Source organism: Dysidea avara, chromosome 12 (assembly GCF_963678975.1).
Source record: "Dysidea avara chromosome 12, odDysAvar1.4, whole genome shotgun sequence".
NCBI lineage: Eukaryota > Metazoa > Porifera > Demospongiae > Dictyoceratida > Dysideidae > Dysidea > Dysidea avara.
The window spans coordinates 15,602,829-15,621,862 of NC_089283.1; the positions used below are offsets into that span (position 1 = coordinate 15,602,829).

At 40.0% G+C, this 19,034-nt stretch overlaps 1 protein-coding gene and 2 long non-coding RNA genes across 5 annotated transcripts in view; 1 reads left to right on the plus strand and 2 right to left on the minus strand.

Annotated features, from left to right (window-relative positions):
• Nucleotides 1-19,034, plus strand: part of LOC136241698 (uncharacterized) — a 101,683-nt gene that overhangs the window by 31,450 nt on the left and 51,199 nt on the right. The window lies entirely within an intron of this gene.
• Nucleotides 6,834-12,208, minus strand: LOC136240563 (uncharacterized). Its single transcript, XR_010693887.1, has 2 exons — nt 12,110-12,208; nt 6,834-7,826 (listed from the first exon to the last, which is right to left on the minus strand). It is a non-coding gene; the product is annotated as an uncharacterized lncRNA (long non-coding RNA).
• Nucleotides 17,055-19,034, minus strand: part of LOC136241686 (peroxidasin-like) — a 42,075-nt gene continuing 40,095 nt past the window's right edge. For both annotated transcript variants that reach the window (XM_066032947.1, XM_066032946.1), the window contains exons 12-15: nt 18,801-18,866; nt 17,852-17,945; nt 17,550-17,756; nt 17,055-17,171 (exon numbers count right to left, since the gene is read on the minus strand). In XM_066032947.1, coding sequence (XP_065889019.1) covers nt 18,812-18,866 — 55 coding nt within the window. In that variant the 3' untranslated portion in view covers nt 17,055-17,171; nt 17,550-17,756; nt 17,852-17,945; nt 18,801-18,811. The remainder of the gene's footprint in view (nt 17,172-17,549; nt 17,757-17,851; nt 17,946-18,800; nt 18,867-19,034) is intronic.

Below are 19,034 nucleotides of genomic sequence, written 5' to 3' on the forward strand. Positions count from 1 at the left end.
ATTTCATCATAAAAAACCAACAGCTCTGTTTGCCTTATTGCAGATGTACTCTATATGTGGTTTCCATGAAAGTCTGTGATCAAGACACACGGTAGTGTGTCGTGCGGCCCAAGAAGCCGGCGCGTAACACCCGTGAGTATATTGACAGGAAGAAAGAAAACGCAATTTTCACACCTCCGTAGCTCTGTGCTGCCTTGATGAAACAAGACGATTTTTACTGTGGACACTCCCTCCACATTTAGCACCCCACATTCCAAATGTGAGCGAAATCGCTTCAAGCGTTCACGAGATATGCGACTTCAAAAATTGGCTTAGTTTCTTCGTTTTTTTTCTTCTTATTTTTCTTCCTCTTTTCGCACACTTACAAAAACTGCTATAAAACGCGAACGCCATATCCGATCGCCTTGAAATTTGGCACACAGAAGGGGGATATAAAGACGCATCTCTGTACCAACTTTGGCTGGAATACGATAAACAGGCAAAGAGTTATGAGCGATTATTCACGAAAAATAACACCAATATGTTGTCACGCCTACAGGGAAAACCGCGTATGGGAAGAAGCTGAAAATCGGTGGGTGAATAGGTTAAATATTGAACCTCAAACCTTTTGTGGTTTGAAAGAAATCGAGCTAAAAACCAGGAAGATACAACGAAAAAACCAACAGTGTGTAACAATTACGCAATCGAGATTAGCTAATAAAAAAACGACTGCTTGCCACGCCTACCAGGTAAACCGCTTGTGGTAATGCTTTGAAAATCGCTGTACAGATGGAGTTATCATCTTAGAAAGGCTCTTCAATGATGTAGAAGAATCAGACTTAAAGCCACGGAGTTATAACACGAAATCCAAAATGGTGTAGCAAGTGCGAGATCGAGATACTCTAATAGAGCAGTCATCCTAATAGAGCAGTCATCCTAATAGAGCAGCCACCCGAAGAGAATTCAAGAGATCAGTTAGAAACAAGTAACCTGTATAGAGATCAGCTACAATTGTAGAGAGATCAGCCACAAACAATTCACCCTGTAGAGAGATCAGCTAGAAGAAGTTACCTTGTAGAGAATTCATGCAACTATAGAAAGAGATAATTCAGCTAGAAGAAATCACCTTGTAGAGTTCAGCTACAAAGAAACCACAATGTAGAGAGTTCAGCTACAAACAAATCGCCCTGTAGAGAGATCAGCTAAAAGAAGTTACCTTGTAGAGAGTTCAGCTACAAAGAAACCATCATGTGGAGAGTTCAGCTGCAAACAAATCACCTGTAGAGAGTTCAGCTACAAACCAATATCCCTGTAGAGAGATCAGCTAGAAGAAGTTACCTTGTAGAGAGTTCAGCTACAAAGAAACCATCATGTGGAGAGTTCAGCTGCAAACAAATCACCTGTAGAGAGTTCAGCTACAAACCAATATCCCTGTAGAAAGATCAGCTAGAAGAAGTTACCTTGTAGAGAGTTCAGCTACAAAGAAACCATCATGTGGAGAGTTCAGCTGCAAACAAATCACCTGCAGAGAGTTCAGCTACAAACCAATCTCCCTGTAGAGAGATCAGCTAGAAGAAGTTACCTAGTAGATAGTTCAGTTACAAAGAAACTACCATGTAGAAAGTTCAGCTACAAACTAGTGACCTTGTGGAGACATCAGCTAGAAGAAGCTACCTTGTAGAGAGTTCAGCTACAAAGAAACCATTCTGTAAAGAGCTCAGCTGCAAACAAATCACCTGTACAGAATTCAGCTACAAACAAATCACCCTGTAGAGAGATCAGCTAGAAGAAGTTACCTTGTAGAGAGTTCAGCTACAAATTTAAAGAAACCATCATGTGGAGAGTTCAGCTGCAAACAAATCACCTGTAGAGAGTTCAGCTACAAAGAAACCATCATGAAGAGAGTTCAGCTGCAAACAAATCTCCCTGTAGAGAGTTCAGTTAGAAGAAGTTACCTTGTAGAGAGTTCAGCTACAAAGAAACCATCATGAAGAGAGTTCAGCTACAAACAAATCACCCTGTAGAGAGATCTGCTAGAAGAAGTCACCTTGTAGAGAGTTCAGCTACAAAGAAACCACCATATAGAGAGTTCAGATGCAAACAAATCACCCTGTAGAAAAATCAGCTACAAACAAATCACCCTGTAGAAAAATCAGCTAGAAGAAGTACCCTTGTAGAGAGTTCAGCTACAAAGAAACCACCATGTAGGGAGTTCAGCTAGAAGAAGTTACCTTGTAGAGAGTTCAGCTACAAAGAAACCATCATGAAGAGAGTTCAGCTGCAAACAAATCACCTGTACAGAATTCAGCTACAAACAAATCGCCCTGTAGAAAGATCAGCTAGAAGAAGTCACCTTGTAGAGAGTTCAGCTACAAAGAAACCACCATGTAGGGAGTTCAGCTAGAAGAAGTTACCTTGTAGAGAGTTCAGCTACAAAGAAACCATCATGAAGAGAGTTCAGCTGCAAACAAATCTCCCTGTAGAGAGTTCAGTTAGAAGAAGTTACCTTGTAGAGAGTTCAGCTACTAAGAAACCATTCTGTAAAGAGCTCAGCTGCAAACAAATCACCTGTATAGAATTCAGCTACAAACAAATCACCCTGTAGAGAGATCAGCTAGAAGAAATTACCTTGTAGAGAGTTCAGCTACAGTAAAAAGAAACCACCATGTAGAGAGTTCAGCTGCAAAGAAATCACCCTGTAGAACATTCTGCCACAAACAAATTGCCCTGTAGAAAGATCAGTTAGAAGAAGTTATTTTGTAGAGAGTTCAGCTACAAAGAAACCACCATGTAGAGAGTTCAGCTAGATGAAATTATCTTGTAGAGAGTTCAGCTACAAAGAAACCATCATCTAGATAGTTCAGCTGCAAACAAATCACCTGTAGAGAGTTCAGCTACAAACAAATCTCCCTGTAGAGAGATCAGTTAGAAGAAGTTACCTTGTAGAAAGTTCAGCTACAAAGAAACCATTCTGTAAAGAGCTCAGCAGCAAAAAAATCACCTGTACAGAATCCAGCTACAAATAAATCACCCTGTAGAGAGAACAGCTAGAAGAAGTTACCTTGTTGATAGTTCAGCTACAAACAAATCACCCTGTAGAGAGATCAGCTAGAAAAAGTTGCCTTGAAGAGTGTTCAGTTACACAGAAACCACCATGGACAGTTCTGTAATAAATATATGTATTATATATATAATTTGTACATTTACTGTGATTAAATCAGAAATATTTAAGGTACATCTGCTTCATCTTTTCTTCTTCCTGTGGTAAAGGAAAAAAGATAGGTTAAAAAAGTCCCAAAGCAGGCCATAGGCCGGCTTTGGGGTATACAAATACAAAAAGAAGTGAAATTTAATCCAAAACAGCCAAGCTGTAAAAAAAGTGTGCGGCCCTCAAAAAGGCTATGGTGAAAAAAGATGTGAAATCCAAGGTGGCGGCCAAGAAATGGCTGTGATGGTAGGTTAATGGTAAAAATTTTAATAACGACAATTCAGGTGAATTTTGTCCCAATTGACTAAGCGGCACCAAAATTCACCTGAATTGTTGTTATTAAAATTTTTACCATTAAACTACCATCACAGCCATTTCTTTGCCGCCACCTTGGATTTCACATCTTTTTTCACCATAGCCTTTTTGAGGGCCGCACACTTTTTTACAGCTTGGCTGTTTTGGATTAGATGTAACTTTACTCCAAGATACAAATGTTGTTCTGTAACTGCCAGTGAGGTGCCATTCATTACATACGAAAATAAACTTTTGTTATGGTGATTAGAAATTTGCATTATCTTACATTTGCTGATGTTAAAGCCATTTGCCATTTATCTGCCCACTTTGACAGTATTGTCAAGTCTTGTTGGAGTGTTTGATGGTCTGTTGAACTGTGAATAACTTTGTATATTAAGCAATCATCTGCAAAGAGTTTCATTTAGCTACTAATACCCTCAGTTATATCATTTATGTACAGTAAGAACAAGGTAGGGCCCAAAACTGAGCCTTGTGGTACTCCCGATGTGACTTTACAATGATTAGAAAAGGAACCATCTACGACAATTTGTTGGTACCAACGTTGAAACCGGGTCACTACTGCTGACCCGGATGACCCACTGACCCGGATAGCAATCCGGGTCAGAAAAAAAAAATCCGGGTCTGGATGTGACCCGGATTAATTAAAGCCGAGACGTGTTTCGGCTAGTCTCGAGCGAGCGAACGAGTCTACATTTTGAGCGTTCGATTCGTGTTGAGTAAATATTGCAACTTCAGCCTAGCTGTAGGTTGAAGACCAAAAAAAAAAAAGGTCTTCACCTACTGACAATAGCTACCCTCGCGTATGTTGGTAATGCGATAAGTGGGCGTGGCTCACGAAAGAGCTACGCGATAGCGTTTATAAGTTTTCACGTCGTCAAACGAACAAGTTCGTTTCTCACGTGATCCAATCCGGGTCAGACCCGGATAAATTGTAAACCGGGTCAGACCCGGATGACCCGGAGAAAATGTGACCCGGATGACCTGGATGGCCCGACCCGGTTTCAACGCTGGTTGGTACTCACTCGTACTCACTTCTTTCCGTCCGCTTAATCTTCCTCCTCTGATTTTGCACGACCTTGCCAATGTATACTTCTATTCCTTTTTGACCTTATATATTTGCGATTGGTGGTTATGACATCATATTGTCGAGCGTATTACTAACATTAATTTCCAGTAATTGGGTGTAGCTAACATTATATTCCGGTAATTGGGTATAAATCATCTTAGCATAGATTTATAGGGCGCGAAGATACTAACTATAATCTTAGAAAGGTCCTTCAATGGTTTAGATATGAACTCCTTCTTTCCTTTTACAATAAAATTATGGAACCAACTAGATGATCATATTATCCAAGCTCCATCTCTTGATTTATTTAACAATTATATAAATTTGTAAATAAGTAGCTAACTACATATGTACGAATATACTCATGATTGAGTTTGTACATTAACAAATATAATATAATATATAAAAAAGAACAGAGCACGAAATCCAATTCCGTATACTGTAGCAATTGCGAGTTCGAGATACTCTTATAGAGCAGTCAGCTAATAGAGTACTAAGCGTTCAACTATGTCTTGCAGATTTAACTCTGTTATGAGCCACCCTGTATAGTGTTTAATTACAAAAAGTCACCCTGTAGAGAGATCAGCTACAATCCAGTCACCATGTAGAGAATTCAGCTGCACTTCAAGATAACTATATAGACCTAAATCACCCTGTAGAAAGATTAACTAGAAACAAGTTACCCTGTAGAGAGATCAGTTATATAGAAACAAGTCGCCCTTTAAAGAGATCAGCTAGAAACAAAATAATCACCCTGTAGAGATCTAGATGCAGCTAGAAGAAAAAAACACCATGTAGAGAGTAAGTTTAACTACTTTTCAGGTCACCCTGCAGATGAGTTCTGCTGTGGAGATATCAGCTGTACAATTGCATTTCAAATCACGCTGCAAGGAGTTCAGTTAATAGAAAAAGTCTCTCAAGATCAACTAGGCCTGTTCTCCCCAACTATAGCTATACCTACAACTTAGCCTGCAGCTGTTAGTGCCCCTCCCCTTGCCAGTTCTATATCCACCCCTGTAACGGGACATTTCCTCCTGCATGCAGTACCATTATACTCAGCTTTTGTGATGTCACTACTTGATGTTGTTTGGTTTCCATCCACTGCAGCACTGAATCATTTGATTGAAAGAATGCATTATAAGTTTAGTATTAGTAATTTTTACATTGACTGATGAGAGTTCGAGGTTGCAGATTTCACACAGCTATTCGTGAATGCCATTTGATGTGTCAGCATTAATAATATTGCTTTGATTAAAATGGTCTGTTTATCCACATGCACACTTGTGCATTATAGAGAACATTCTCCTGGGGATGATAGAATACCAATTTTAATTGAATCATGCGACATATAAAAGTTAAAAAAGAAAGCACAATGAAGCCTTATGAGGGCTCAGCCATATACTTTCATGCATACTAAACTTTGGATAAGTAAAGAATGATCAGATACATGCAGAGGTGGGTGTCCACAATTGTGTAATATATATTAAATTGAGTTCAAAGTTCCCAAACATGATACATGTAAGTATATGTCTAACAAGTCCTCAGGTAATAATTTGATGTGGCAACACATACATGTCTTTATTAAATCAATTAACTTATCCAGCTCAACATTTATTTTAAAGTGAACAAAGATGACTGTTATAATATCAATTAGTTGCTGGCTGGGTAAGAAATCTACAGAATGTGCTTATCCTACATGTAACTGATAGTTAAAATGAATATTATATTAAAGTTTCGAATATTCAAAAGTTTTGAATTATTCAAAGTGCTGAATATTCAAAGTCTTGTGAAAACCATCTGCAGAATCCAAAGGGGATGTTGAAACTGAAACATTACTGTATGCATGCTGTACCTTAATCATAGTGCAACAGAACCATAATCACAATATTTAAATTTTTTTTCGAGTATTTGCCAATCAACCAATCAGAAATAGCTCATCAAATGATTTTACACAATTAGGCCTCTGTAAAGATCACAATTAAACTCGATATATAACTTTATTAGTGCTATATTGCCAACTAGCACAGTTCCAAATACATCATAATTTGCTAAAACAATTCATGAATAATGCCATACACTACAACTGTACCTACAAAAAGGCAAAGTAGTCAGTGATGAAGGGAACTACTATAACTGATGCTATTATTCTGGATATCTAAGATTTCAAATATTCTGAAATCTTGTCATAATTGCTTGAAATCTTGAAAAATCGCAGATTTGAAATCTCATACAGGATTTTTCGGAGTTGCAGACCCCTTGGGTGTGTAGGAATGTACACAGTACTATATGCGACAAAAAGAAATAGCATGAGTGTATATGTATATGTACAATTGTATGTCACTATATATGAATGATGCAACAACACAGGGATGTGTGGATATCTTACATATTTACATATGTGTACAGTGCATTTAGTCAAATCAACTGTAAACCATTAGCATCATCTACAGTAATATCATCATGGTCAACTGCAATACTGTATGACTGATATACTCCAGTAGTTGGTGTAGCACATTGATCATCTGACACAGAGCTTGCTTCAGGAGGAATTGATAGAGACTTGGGATGATCTACTACACTATTAACTGACTGAATGGCACTATCCATAGAGAAGGCAACACCATGGTCAACATAGTTTCCGTCTGATAGTGAATATGAAAAAACACTGTCATTGTCTTCTGGCAAATTAGCATTAGTTATTGGAGAGGTGAAATCTTGTGGTTGTGATGAAATGCTGCCATGGCCACTATCAACAGTCAAATCAACTGCAGTATGGTAGTCCATGTATTGTCCTTGTATGTTGTGACCAGGAAGATGGTTACTACTAAACGATCTACTAATAAACTTAGAGTTCTCCTGAATACTAGTTTTAGTACTAGATGTTTCGACAGCTGTAAGCCCTTGATTAGTGTTAGTGTGTAACAATTCTCCAATACTTTCTTCTGTTATTATATTTGCTAGATTCTTGCTTTTGTGATAATAATATTCTGTTCGATCTCTAGAATTAAGGATGGAGTCTGACAAAATTCGGTGTTTCTGACTCTTGTGTGAGCTGTTTTTGCATCCATACAAACAATTTAGCATTTCTTCATTTGTAGTACTATAAGAAACAATAGATTTACACTCTTCATTTTCAGTTCGCAATTCAGTTTCTTGAATCCACTTAATTACTTCTTCATTCACACTAAGGCTTTCAATTGTACTTGCAGCATCTCTGCCAATTGACAGGTAATAACTGTCATTATCAACAACTAGCATCTATAGAAACAAAGAAAACACACAGTATTATTGTACATACACCATAAATGTATAAGTTCTATTGGTGACATGTATCTGTATACACTGCATTGTTGCACAATTAGTTTGCAAACTGATTATATAGATGTTTACAATTACAACACCTTTTCTCAAATTAGCTTGGTATTGCCATAATATTTAGACAAAATCTTCTTGAGTAGCAAGTGACTGAAGTAAGGATTAAGTGTTTGCTAGTATATCTGCAGGCGTCGGCAACCTCACTTGTTTCCTGCCTTTTTTTCTTTCCATGACTGATAAATCTCTACTTCAGCTTATACCCATGACTGAATAAGGGATTAAATGTTCACCAGTACATCTATTGTACCCTATAAGCATTTCTTTGTTGTAAATCCTGTATATAGTTTGTAATGAACTGCCATGAAGAAATATGTGAGTGACTGTCTCTAGGAAAAGGTTGAACAAGTTTACAGGGGTGGTGGGTGATAAAGAGGGCAAGGATTGTTTTCAGAATGGCAGAGGAATATATACAGATGAATCACATTGAGTTGTGGGAAATTAAGTTCTCAACACTGATTAAAGTAAAAATTAATTATATACCGTACAGCCAACATCATGTTAGAGGTGTACCGATAATCGGATCGGCTACAATATCGGGCACCGATATGGTATTTTTTACCAATATCGGTATCGGTACAGAACAGGAGGAGGACCGAAATCGCTACCGATATTTATACAGTAGCAATAGTTTGTACATAAATGGATTATGCATTGGTCTTCTACGTTATCTATGTGGCTCTGGCAGTCTGGCTTATTGTTCACTCTGCAACAAACGCTACAAGAAGCCATATAAATACACGCGATTCTAGTGTTTGTTGCTGGAAAGCTTATTACAGTCTTTACAAATGAAGCAGTTATAGAGTACCTTTGTAATAAAAGAAGGATCACAAGATAACCAAGGAAACTTGCTGTACCAGCTTTCTCACAAGCCATTAGAATGCGGAGTAATGCAGAAATATCCGTTTAAGGCTTCATGGGTGTATATGTACATAAAAATGTTTGTGGGTACCTAATTGTCTGGATTGCACAATAGAAACCCAAGCTGTATACCACCACAGGCAGAGTATAGCAATGAATACATGCACATGTTGTTGTAGGGTAGGTAAATGTACACTTTTGTTTCCTTAAAACATTAATGCAAATATTGGATGGACTATCGGTTATCGGCTTGTTTTGGTTGCATCAATATCGGATATTGGTACATGCCAAAAACCCATATCGGTACACCTCTACATCATGCTTGTACTCGCAAACTCAGACATCTCCAGACTGTCCAAAGCTCCACCAAGGCCTCAAATTAACTTGCCACTGAAAGCAACCAGCAAATGACTATAGACATAGCTCTGGCAAAATTTGGTGGCAAATTTGATAGTGTATTGTATATATACCTTTATGTTTGTGGCAAAAAAAACAACCTGCTGTTATTTATGAATTTATACTCTAACTGTGAATGACTTGATGTGTTTGACACAGAATTTTATGGCTAGTACAATAGAAGAGTTGTGGCACTAGTGTGGCAACTATGATGTCTGTATGTTATAGCATAGTATATCAGAGTAGGATTGGTTATTGTAATTTATGATAGATATCCTGGATCCCAGTTTGTGCGGCTTCTCAGGCACTTGCTTAGACTACAAGCTGTCTGTGGATCAAGTCACCACCTGGTCTGGGATTTTTTTCTGCATTCAGCATAGTTTTCGGGTTCATGTTTCTGACTCCCTATGCCACTAGCTAATTTGTTGCCTCCCTGCAGGTCCCTAGAGGGATAGTCGAACAATGATACATGAAGCAGAGAAGATATTCTATGATGGCTGCATATACTTGGCTTCTATCCTACTAGACTTCTACTTATATACTACTGCTTGTTTTATATGCCTTCCATTGAGTTTGTTTCGGCATCCTACCAGGTAACCAGGCAACACGAAGCTAAAGAAAAACACATCCTTTGAAGTATGGCTTCAATGGGACGTAAATATCATGATTATGCACATAGCCTGAATGGCCATCAATCGAAACTCAAAGTGTAGCAAGTCAATTATACAGGAACACACATTATATGTGACCTGGTCTGCGAAAAGGGCTCTTATCGCCTTTTCAATTATGTAAACATGGTAACCAATAACTTAGCTTGTGAATAAGATACAAGCCTACAATTTGGTCACTGTACACTCCTAACATAGCACTAGCTGAGGGTGTAATTACAAGATGATAGATTTAGCTGATCAGGAGTTATGATTTGCCAAACTTGGACAATTGGAAAGGCTATAAGAGCCCTTTTCGCAGACCGGATCACATATAAAGAACTAATGGTGTCACAGCTGCATACTGATAAAATAAAACTTAATAATGAACACGTTTTTGTGTGGCAGAATACAGAGCTGTAATCATGATTTCTCAAGGCAGACCTGGTAGGCAATCACAGCAACGAGAGTCTCGATGCTGGCAACATTAAAAAAAACCACCTCTATTTACTGGTCTCACACTGAAATTGATTGAATGTGCACACTAATGACTTCAATGTGTATGTGTGTGTGTGTGCGTGTGTGTTGCTGTGACTATCAAAAGTTATCGCCTGAAATCTGACATGTAAATGGATTAATTATTAGTATAAGTTATTTGTGACCAGGCCTGTGAAAATCATGTGGGCACAAGCTACACCCTGTCACACAATGGGTAATATCTCAGTATTGGAATAGAATATTTGCATTCTTTAACTTGCATTATTAAGCCTATTAAATGGGTCATAAATGCTGTGAATTTCATGGGTATAGCTTATTGGTAACAAAAGTTATAAGCTGTGAAAGTTTGAAAATTAAGCTAATTTTATGTGCCCTTATTCCCTATTTTTGCAGGCCTGGTCACATTTGCACTTACAGGGCTGTATAAGAGGAATGGCAAGGCATAAATAATCATCACAGTTATCTATGCATTATGTTTGGTAACACATATAGTTCTATATTCAGTACTCCTCTGTACAATTACATATGTGACTGTCTCTGGAAAAACCGGTCTTATCGCCCATTTAAAAGTATCGAGAAACATCGGTTTTAAATATTCTGTGTGTTGTAGCTGGCCAATGGTGGTAGCTACGCATACCAAATTTTCACACGTTTCACAACAATTTCTCACCTTCCTGGTCGTCCACTGAAGAAGTAGTCAACAGCTAAGTTTCCCGCCATTTTAGATAGTTTTTAAACCGAGGTTGTCTGTATCAGGCGAGCTCCAGAAGGGTGGGAGGCGAGCTCCAGAAGGGTGGGAGGCGAGCTCCAGAAGGGTGGGAGGCGAGCTCCAGAAGGGTGGGAGGCGGGGGCCCTGGAAGGCGGGCAAGATGGTGTTCAAAATTTGAAAAGAGACGTGCTGGGATGAATTAGGCCAAGTTATAGGCCATTCAGGGCTCAAAACTGGCTAAAATGAAAGGACATTTACAGCACAGGTCATTGTCCAACACCACAGAGCTGTACGGCCACACACAGCCATCTCCTGGTTGGCCAGGACTCCATCAAGACCCCAGACCACTCGTACGGCTCGCCACTGTGCTCTAGAAAGGCTGCCAGCAAAAGCAGACCACTTTACTCTGGTCGACTGTGGCAGTGAAACTTGATAGTGCATTCATTAAGCTTTGTGTTTGTGTGAAAAAATCAAACTTCCTGTCTTGGGCGATAAGAACGGTTTTCGTAGATCCAGTCACATATAGCCTTTTAAAAATTTTGTCATATAATTTTAGTGGCATGCAATGATGTTCGCTAAAAGTTTATACTGTCAGGATGCATGCATCTGGCTATTCTTTAGGTTACTGTTGCTGAATTGACATGCAAAGTTGTGGTTGTGATCTTAGCTTTGTTACTGTGAGGGTTTGACCAAACCCCTTGAATCCTCTCCCCCCTAGTTACAGCTATGTTGTGACAAGAATTATGAATTTTAGGAATGGTGTTGATGTGTTGCATGATAGCTTACAATACATAAGACATAACGTCACCCATGGTGGCACACCTACCAAACCCCACATCAATTGGGTGGCACAGGATTCAATGAACAGTAGAGTACATCAAGTGGATGCAGAATGGACCACAGAGCCAATGGTTATCATCAAACGGTAAGCAGAATTAACATTAAATAATGTACTAGAATTAACATTAAATAATGTACTATAATATATGGTACACATACAATAGGTTATATATATGTACGAGCAACAAAGAATTGAAAAATCATGTTTATTTACATACCATGTATTTAGTAGCATCTTTTGACAGAAAACTCTTTCTACATAAAACATATTTTATGTTCCATTAATTGTACTATTGAGATAACATATGACAATAAACACATTCATTACTTAGTTTGTGACAAAATTGAACTATAAACTACTAGTGCAATCAAAAATTGATTTTAATAGGGTTCCAGTGATAAAAAGTAGTGAAACAATACTATAGCATATGAATGATAGTATCTCATAGACATATGACCTACATCTGCATATATACATCATGTGGTATGTTACCATCATCTTTTCAATGCCAAAGTAGGGATTATCCCACATAGCTATGTTGTAATACCATCATTCTTACATCTTGTTTCACTACTTTTTATCATTGAAACCCTATTTTATTTTTTAAATTAATTGCACTAGTTTGTTAAGCTTTTGTTGCTACATATGTAGCTATGATATGCACGTGTGTTTGTTCATTAGAATACATAATTATGTAGCTGTGACAGTTTTATTAGAGTATATCTTGATCTCATTGCTCATCTCGAGTGCAATTCAGCAATAGATAAAAGGTGTGGTTGCCATGTCTTGTTTTCTACAGCAAAACCTCAGGTGATTGCAATTAGATCATAAAGGGGCATGGTCACTATGTTCTGACCATTTGTAGGTGTAGTCACTTTGCTTCGATCGATCATTTAAGGACATGGTCACTATGCTGTGTGTTCATCAAGACTCACGGTAGTGAGGCGCGCGGCCAAGAAACTACGAAGCGCACGCCCAATTAAAAGACGCGGCCACTACTGTGAGTTATTTACGTGTAGGGTCAGTTTCGCAATATTAGCCCTGGATTACGCAACATCTCTCAATGGATTTGTATTGGGTTACGCTCGAGGGCCAGCTTGGATCCGCAGAGTTCAATTCTCCGGGAGGAAAGTCCCTCATCCGTCGCGCAGGTTGACGAGGAGGAAGAACCTAACGCCCCCTGCTTGACTTCTAACAACTCCAACGACATTCTATTGAACAATTCGTCAGGTGTTGACCTACCTGATTTTCAACCTGTAGTTCAGCCTAACTTTCAGTGGGGGGATCTTGATGGAAGCTGTTTTATCTCAGAATTGGATAAAGTTTATTTGGAAGTGATACATTGGAAGAAGAACAGTTTTGCAGTTCCACGGGGTTCAGCTGGTAAGGCTTTTGTACTTGAACTGGCTCGTTTGTTTCGTGCTGTAGGTGAGGGTTCTTCCCTGGAATCTGTCGCCCTTAAGGCAATTGTTGTGGTTTGTATATTACTGCTCCAGAAGCCAAGCCGCACATCTAAGGACAAGGATCACACTCTCCTATTGGAGCAGCGGCTGAAACAGTGGAAGGATGGGAATCTACTTGAACTGGTTACTGAGGGAGGAGCTATACAGGGTCGTCTCAAGAGCCATTTACCAAAACTAAGTGAGGCACAACTTGTACGTAACTTTTCTAAGCTAATGTTTGAGGGTAAAACCAAGGCTGCTTTACGATTAGTCTCAGGTTACCAACGTGGTGGAGTTCTAAACTTGGATGAGATAGCTGATTCTGCTTCTCCCGGCCATTGTGTTCGCGATGTTCTGCGGGCTAAACATCCTCCAGCTCAGCCTTTGTATCCTAAGTGTCTTCTACAGCATTGGGCTGACCCACCATCCGTACACCCTGTTATATTCTCTTCTCTTAATGCTGCTGTTATCAGGTCTGCTGCTTTGCGAACATCTGGTGCGGCTGGACCCTCTGGGATCGACGCTCGTGGTTGGCGTCGACTCTGTACCTCATTCCACTCTGCTTCAGGTGAATTGTGTGTTGCAATGTCCTCATTTGCTCGTCGTTTATGTACTGTTTTCCTCTCCCCAGATTTGCTCTCGCCTTTTTTGGTGTGTCGCCTCATTGCTTTGGATAAAAATCCTGGGGTGCGGCCTATTGGTGTGTGCGAGGTTATGAGACGTATTGTTGCTAAGGCTGTGCTGGTCATCCTGCGGGATGACATTCAGGAGGCAGCTGGTTCACGCCAACTTTGTGCGGGGCAACTTTCTGGGGCGGAGGCTGCGGTTCATGCTGTCCGAAAGGTTTTTGAGGAAGGAAGCACTGAGGCTGTGTTGCTGGTGGACGCCTCCAATGCCTTTAACTCGCTGAACCGTTTGGTGGCTCTACACAACATCAGACAACTGTGCCCGCCACTTTCCACTATTCTGATCAATATTTATAGGTCTCCAGCCTCTTTGCTTGTTTCTGGGGAGGTTATTTTATCAGAGGAGGGTACTACACAGGGAGACCCACTAGCTATGCCTATGTATGCCCTTGCTACAGTGCCTTTAATCAATCAACTTCATGGGACAGTGGACCAGGTCTGGTATGCTGATGATGCTTGTGCTTGTGGCAGTATACAGGACTTGCTCATCTGGTGGAACCAGCTCTGTATTAAGGGACCTGCTTTTGGCTATTTTGTGAATGCTCCTAAAACTTGGTTAGTTTCTAAGGAAAGGTTCCATTCAATTGCTACTACTCTGTTTTCAGATACTGATGTTCAAATTACTTCCGCGGGCCGTCCCTACCTTGGGGCTGCCATTGGTTCAAACGCTTATGTCCAGGAATTTGTGAGGGACAAGGTTGTTGGTTGGTCAGCAGAGATTACACGGCTTGCCAAGTTCGCACAAGTTCAGCCGCATGCTGCTTATTCCGCTCTCACTCATGGCTTGTCAAGCCATTGGCTCTACCTTTGTCGCACTACTCCAAACATATCAGAGGCTTTACAACCTCTTGAGGACAACATCCGGCTGGTACTTATCCCTACTTTGATGGGTTGCTCTCCACCAAATGACACAATCCGTAAATTATTTGCCCTTCCACCTCGATATGGTGGTTTGGGTATCATAAACCCAACTCTTATTGCAGCTGAGGAGTATTCAGCCTCGTGTCACATTGCTGAGCCTCTTTCACAATTCATTCTGGACCGGGGTATCAATTCGGCTATTGTTAAAACAGAACAGCTATCTCGCAAGTCCGCAATCCGCAATTCCAAATCTTCCAACTATTCGGATAGATCTTCCAGTTTGCGTACCCACTTAGATCCCTCCTCTCAACGCGCTTTAGATCTAGCCTCAGCCAAAGGGGCCTCCAACTGGCTTACCACCCGGCCCCTACAGGAACATGGCTTTGCACTGCATAAGTCCGCGTTTCACGATGCCGTGGCACTACGTTATGGGTGGTCTCCTCAGCGGACTCCTGCTCACTGTGCATGTGGGACTTCCTTTTCAGTGGAGCATGCTTTATCCTGTCCCAAGGGTGGCTTACCTTCTATCCGACACAATGAGATCAGAGATCTGACTGCTACCCTGTTGACTGAAGTATGCTCTCAGGTAGCTGTTGAACCAGAGCTCCAGCCGGTTTCACAGCAGGACTACCCTGCTTCTGCCAATATCCAAGATGGTGCCCGTCTTGACATCGCCATGAATGGTTTTTGGGGTGGAAGAAGTGAAAGATGTTTTGTGGATGTGCGGGTGTTCAACCCTCTGGCTGCTTCTAATGCGTCCTCATCACTGGCCTCCTGTTATCGGAGGCACGAGAACATTAAGAAACGTGCGTATGCTCAGAGAATTCGTGAGGAGGAGCATGCCTCTTTTACCCCCCTGGTAATGTCTGCCTCTGGTGGTCTGGCTCATGAGGCTTCTGTTTTTTATCAACGCTTGGCTCATCAACTTTCAAACAAGTGGGGCGATGATTACTCTGTTGTCATGGGGTGGTTAAGGTGCTGTCTATCTTTTTCTCTCTTGCGGTCCTCCATACAATGCATCCGCGGAGCCCGCTCATCCATCGGTCACTATGTTAAGACTCCCCCAATTGTGGAGCTGATTCGGGCAGAGTCTCAGTTTTCCGTGGACTAAGAAAGTCCCGGTTTGTCCAGCACAGGCCATTTATGTGCTGGGGGTGGTAGGCAAGGGCAGTCCATCAAGCCCGGGTAAAAAAAAAAATAGAAAAAAAAAAAAAAAAAAAAAGGTTACGTAATAAAAAATCTTTAGTCGTCGTCGTTTTCTTGCGACCTTGCTAAAATAAAAAATATAGCCGTATTTAGACATCCCAGGAAAAACGATCCTGCAAGAACTTTAAGCAAGATTTTGCAAGAGAATCCGGTCAGTTCTTGCAGGATTTCAAGTTGCAGGAATCTGGCAAAATCCTGCAGGAGTGTTTCAGGATCTTGCAAGAGAATCCGGTCATTTCTTGCAGGAACTTGCAGGACTCCTGCAGGATCTTGCAGGATCGTTTTTGCTGGGATATTTCACTTTATTTTTCTACCTTGTATTACACGTATCGTCACGTTATACCAGTCGTCTTACCCGTGTTTGTACCAGCCATCTAGGCCTGACATTATCTAATTCTGGTTGGTCCTACGCGTATTTTCTCCATTCAAACCTCTAATCCCTACAATAACTTTTGAAGAAACGATGTGGACACAAGCCCTAATGTCTGACAAACAAGTTGTGAAAGCGTGCAGACCCGTAAGTTCCCTACATATAGGGAAGGCATTTTAAGCAGAAATCTTTTCCGAGTCCATTTAGTGCCACGCCCCATGCGAGCGTTTATAATCGGCGGATGTATTATATATAAGGTGTGAAAGCATGATAAAAGAACGTACAGAAACTAGGGAAGGTGTATAAATCGTTAGTCAATACTCCATTTAGTGCCATGCACCACTTATGATACAAGAAATATTTTGCAAGTTGTGTGGAATGACCAAAACTCATGTACACGGTCACAAACCACATTCCAGACAAAAAATTGTTGCCCTACATTACATACATAATGAAAGCCACAACACAAGCTCCGCCTTACACTGATGCTGCTTTGTGGAATTGTGAAACTGAAGTGTGAACTGCCGTGACAGCTACTAATAAGGCAATTCTAATTGTGGATAAGATGGCTGCAGAATTCATGAAAATTTCTTGCAGTAGAGTAAACATGTAACAGTGCTATTACAACACATAACAAAAATTTAATAAACATCAGTTTAACACCAAGTGATCATTTCTTAGATGTCTTCATGATGACACAAGATTAAGTGAGCCCTGTAAAAGAACAAGCATGCAGGTACTGAATTAAACATTAAAAATTATATTTAAGGCTATAAGTGAATCTGGTGTACCAGAGGTAACGTAAATGTGTTTTGGTGCCTAAGTATGTAAACATGAACACGAGGAGACCTGTCAAACAACAAGTGGCCGCCAAACAGAATGTACAACATGTACATGTTAAATATATTTCTTAGCTATACAACAGGAAATTCAGGATTACAATTGTTGCAATTCCCACTTTTAAGCTAAGCAAATACCTGATATATTGTTTAACCCATTTTACAACCAATACCTGATCTTAAGTAATATTAAGTTACACTTGTGCATAAAAGTACAACTTATAAAGCAATTGCTGTGAGCTTGTGCACATACCTTAAGTCAAAGCTGCTAATCAGACAACTGGCCAATTATCACTAGGGCTGGGCTTGTGGTCACCACAAAACACATCTTGCTTGGTATTCTGACAACACAAGAGACCAGTCCTGTAAAACAACAAGCAAGCATTTTTCCCTGGTCAAACGTGACTTACCATGACTACATCCGACTGCTAGTACGTGAACTGCTATGACCAGATGGCGCCTGCAAAACCGACGGTGTCATTAATACATACAATATACCAAAAAATCTGGGTACTAGGAAAACATTAATACTATACGCACAACACGTAAACTGACCTGGGTATTAGTTTGTTACCATCATATGAGATAGTACAATATCAACTAATCATGTAGAAATTCATGACACCTTTTGACGTCACAATATTGAGCACTACAAAAAGAAATCACCATATAATTCCTCGAGTTCTGTATGTAAACTGATCCGAAATTCACAATACTACAGGTTTTTGCAATTGAATTCGTCGCCTTTGCGATTGAATTCGTCCCGTTTGCAATTGAATTCGTCGGTTTTGCAATTGAATTCGTCCCGTTTGCAATTGAATTCGTCGGTTTTGCAATTGAATTCGTCGGTTTTGCAATTGAATTTGTCCCGTTTGCAATTGAATTCGTCGGTTTTACAATTGAATTCATCGGTTTTGCAGTTCAATTAGTCGGTTTTGCAATAGAATTCGTCGCGTTTGCATTACAGTTTGTCATAAACAAAACGGTTCCAAGAAACCAACCGTTCATTAAGAGATGAATTATTTATGCCGTGGAGAGTTACACTTGAGACACTAGAAGGTAATTGAAGCTGGTAGTACGCGAAGTTGATAGCTGTCTGACAAGCTAATTAGCTTGCTCGCGAGTGACCACATCCATCGCGAATGGCGCAGTAGAGTTTGGAATGTTGCTGGAGAGGCTGTCGAGGAAGAATTATTGCCTTATAAAGAGTTGTTTACTACTGTTGTATTTCAACAAGTTCTTGTAGCAGCTGCTACATCATGTTTTCGTGTTTGCTCCAGCTGCCGTTCTTGTTACGGACGAATTTAACTGCAAAAGTGACGAATTCTATTGCAAAACCGACGAATTCAATTGCAAACGGGACGAATTCAATTGCAAAAGCGACGAACTCAATTGCAAACGGGACGAATTCAATTGCAAAAGCGACGAACTCAATTGCAAACGGGACGAATTCAATTGCAAAGTCGCCAAATTCAATTGCAAAAACCTGTAATAAGGGTCCTACCTGGTCCAGAGTTAAGTATCACAACCACATCCACTGTTGGTGGGTAAATCACTATGACTAGATTGCCTGTAAAAACAGATAGGTGAGCATTAAATGCAATACACTTAAATTTGTCACTTTTTACACATAATCATTTGAGGATTTTATTCGTTTAAACAGTTGACATTGTTACACAGAGACCAGGCATATCAAGAAGTTTGCGGACATTTACTATACTTTTGTTCATGGCAAAAA